The 3,250-nt window shown below is 37.5% G+C and overlaps 1 protein-coding gene across 1 annotated transcript; it reads left to right on the top strand.

The window, feature by feature from the left end:
• The first annotated feature begins 278 nt into the window (after positions 1–278).
• Positions 279–788, top strand: LOC141590407 (uncharacterized). Its single transcript, XM_074411004.1, has one exon. The coding sequence runs from the start codon at positions 279–281 to the stop codon at positions 786–788; it is 510 nt and encodes a 169-aa protein (XP_074267105.1).
• Positions 789–3,250: the final 2,462 nt, after the last annotated feature.

Here is a 3,250-nt window from a genome sequence, read left to right on the forward strand (position 1 = left end):
GGTTCTAATTTGGACTTTTGTTCATTCATAATAAGGAAGCTCAAGAACTAACAAATAGGTGAATTTGTTAGTGCCCTAATATCCGAAACCTCAATGTAAGATTGACGATTTCTTCTCTTATCTTGTTTAAGTTTGCATGCATAAGATCTATCATTTATTTTATGACTAATAAAATTATTTCATATATGAATATGTAAATTAATGTGATTAATGAATTCTAACAGGTGAGTGGTGGGGGAGCGAGTAGGGATGTTAAGGGGAGGCAGGCGGTGGATATTATGGGGGAGGGAGGAAGGACTAGTTTGGTTGCGGCTTTGGAGGGCTATGTGAAGCTAAATGTTGATGCAGGGGTAAAAGAGGGTGAGGGTGTGGGGGTGGGAGCTGTGTGCCGAGATGCTCAAGGAGGGGTGCTGTGGGGCGTGTCACGGGCATGGAAGGAGGTGTGGGAACCACATATTGCGGAGGCGGTTGCCGTGTTGGAAGTCCTTGAGGAAGCTGCAAGGATGGGTCATACACATGTTATTGTTGAGAGTGACTGCATCCAAGTGATCAATGCTTTGGAGAAGAATAAGACGGGAAGGAGTATTTTTTATCTTGTTTTAGACGATATTCTATCTTTGTCAGTTTCGTTTCAGTCTATTATTTGGTCCTATACTAGTAGAGCTAATAACTATGTAGCCCATACTTTAGCTCATTTAGTTCCTAGATGTTTTGATCGTAGTGTGTCGTCGGATGTTCTACCTCCGATTGCGAACAATGCTGTAATCGCTGATTTGTTATCTATCTAATATGCCCTTGGGGTGTTTTTCTCAAAAAAAAAATACACTATATAAAGAAACTAATTTCAATGTTAAACTTACCCGTGGAAAAAAATATCCTGCAACCTCTTTAAGCAAACATGGCACCAAGGTATGTTCTCCATGTATAGTTTTCGCTACTGCATCCAATCAGTATTAAGTTAATTTATATTAACTTGAATTTTTCTTTGCAACAGATCTTATTCGCTGATCAATGAACTAAGACCAACACCGCCTGACAACGAAGACTCCGGCAGTAACGACTGAAAAATCAAGGTTCGTGTGACAAGACTATGCAAAGTACATAATCCAACTAAGAAAGCCATCATCACACAAAGAGACGCTATGGGGATAACGATTGGCCAGAGGATATATCTGCCTCCATCATTCACGGGGAGCCACAGATACATGCAACAGATGCAACAGAACTGAAGTGTTTTAAAATCTGCCTATTATTCAATAATTTCATTTATACAGCTATTACGCCTATTAGTATACAAAAAGAGGTTAGTTAGTATTTTGCCGTTATGAATCAATGTATAATTTAATAAGATACAGTATTCCAATATTTCGCAGTAATTTATTCAGTTTTACAAAATATATTTGAAGACTATGTGCAAGTAAACAAAGCATGAGTCAAATCCCATGTGTTATTGTTTGACATAGTTATTTAGTTTAAAATTAAATTTCAAAAATTTGGGAAAACGGTACAAAGTACCTTATTTGAGTAATTGAAACACAACTGTTACATATCATTTAAAATGATATTGAAAGGTCCAGAGAAATTAGAGGAAAGACAAATTTGAAACCCGTGCAATGCACGGGTACAAAATCTAGTTGTATACTGTAAACATGTAAAAAAAATAAAATTAATACTTATTAATTCATTTTTTTTTATTCTCTACAAATTGAGACCCATCTTGATATACTTTCAACAAAAAATTTCCGCTTATGTAAACAGTCTTGTTGAGAAGTCATTTTTTTTGTAAAATGTTAGGACAAATACTAACAGAAGTAGCTTATTAAAAAGCTCATTTCTAAAAGTAAAAACAGTTTTCCTAAAGCAAGGCCAAACATGCCCTTAAAGATTTTTAATGCATAAATGACAAATTCTATATTGTAAACATGTCAAAAAAAGAAAATTAATACTTATTAATTCATATTTTTCATTCTCTACAAATCGAGACCCATCTTGATATACTTTTCAACAAAAAATTTCATTTTTCATCCGCTTACATAAAAAGTCTGTTGAGAAGTCGTTTTTTTTTTTTTTTTGTAAATTGGTAGGCCAACACTAATAGTTTTATCAATAAGTAGCTTATTTAAAAACTCATTTTCAAAAGCAAAATCAATTTTTCTAAAGCGATGCCAAACATGCTTTGATTACATTGAAGTCTCTTAGTTTCTATTAACCATATCGACTCAACTAAGGAAAAGATCATCGCTCAAGATTCTACCTTATTCTCCAAGGCAAAAGATTAAGTAAATATTGTACTTTTAGCAAGTATATATTTTCTATATTTCTAGAATTAGGTTAAGCTCTCCTCATTGTAATTCATATAAATACATGTACCATCCTTCGTAAATAATACAATTCATTCACAATCGAAACCTAAGTCTTATATGTTATCCAAAGGCCAACGATCCAACCTCTTCCTTCGTCCACGCCGAGCCACCTTCAAACGTTCCATCATCACCTCAACTTCCGCCATCACCATGACTGCACCCACCAACGACACCAATGTTCCCAACCCACATGAAACCACCAAACCATTGACATCTCTCAACCTCAACCATTGTGTCAAATTAAACCCTCTTAACTACACCGCTTGGCGCTTCCAACTAACCAATATCCTATTCGGCTTTAGTCAACTTGGCTTTGTCGATGGAACCGAGTCTCCACCACCACCAACGACTACCACTACCGACAAAAAAGATCAACCAAACCCGGCTTACTTAACTTGGCTCAAGCAAGATGGATTAATTCTTGGTGCCCTAATGGGTACCCTCACCACCGCCATACAACCACTAATTGTTCGCGCCAAAACCGCACGAGAGGCATGGGACCTTTTTGCCCAAACCTATGCCAACCCCTCGCGAGCCCATATTATGCAACTCAAACAACGCTTCGATTCTTTAGCAAAAACAACCGATCCAACGATCTCCGAATACATGAATTCTATTAAAATTTGTGTAGACCAACTTGCACTCATGGGTAAAACCATCGACCCTGATGATGTCATCGCAAAAGTACTCAAAGGACTCGACTACGAGTCCTACAAACCAGTAATCACCACTGTCCGAGCTCGAGACACACCCATTACCTTCGAGGCTCTTCACGAAAAATTCCCTCCAACATGAACTTCTCATGAAGCATGAACCTACCACTAATCACTTCGCTCCATCTGCCAACCCCGCATATCGCCACAACCAACCCTACACCCGTGGCCAGC

The sequence above is a fragment of the Silene latifolia genome, chromosome 1 (assembly GCF_048544455.1).
Source record: "Silene latifolia isolate original U9 population chromosome 1, ASM4854445v1, whole genome shotgun sequence".
Taxonomy (NCBI): domain Eukaryota; kingdom Viridiplantae; phylum Streptophyta; class Magnoliopsida; order Caryophyllales; family Caryophyllaceae; genus Silene; species Silene latifolia.

Coding starts and splice junctions, on each gene's coding strand:
- LOC141590407 (XM_074411004.1), top strand. CDS start 279: ATGGGGGAGGGAGGAAGGACTAGTTTGGTTGCGGCTTTGGAGGGCTAT.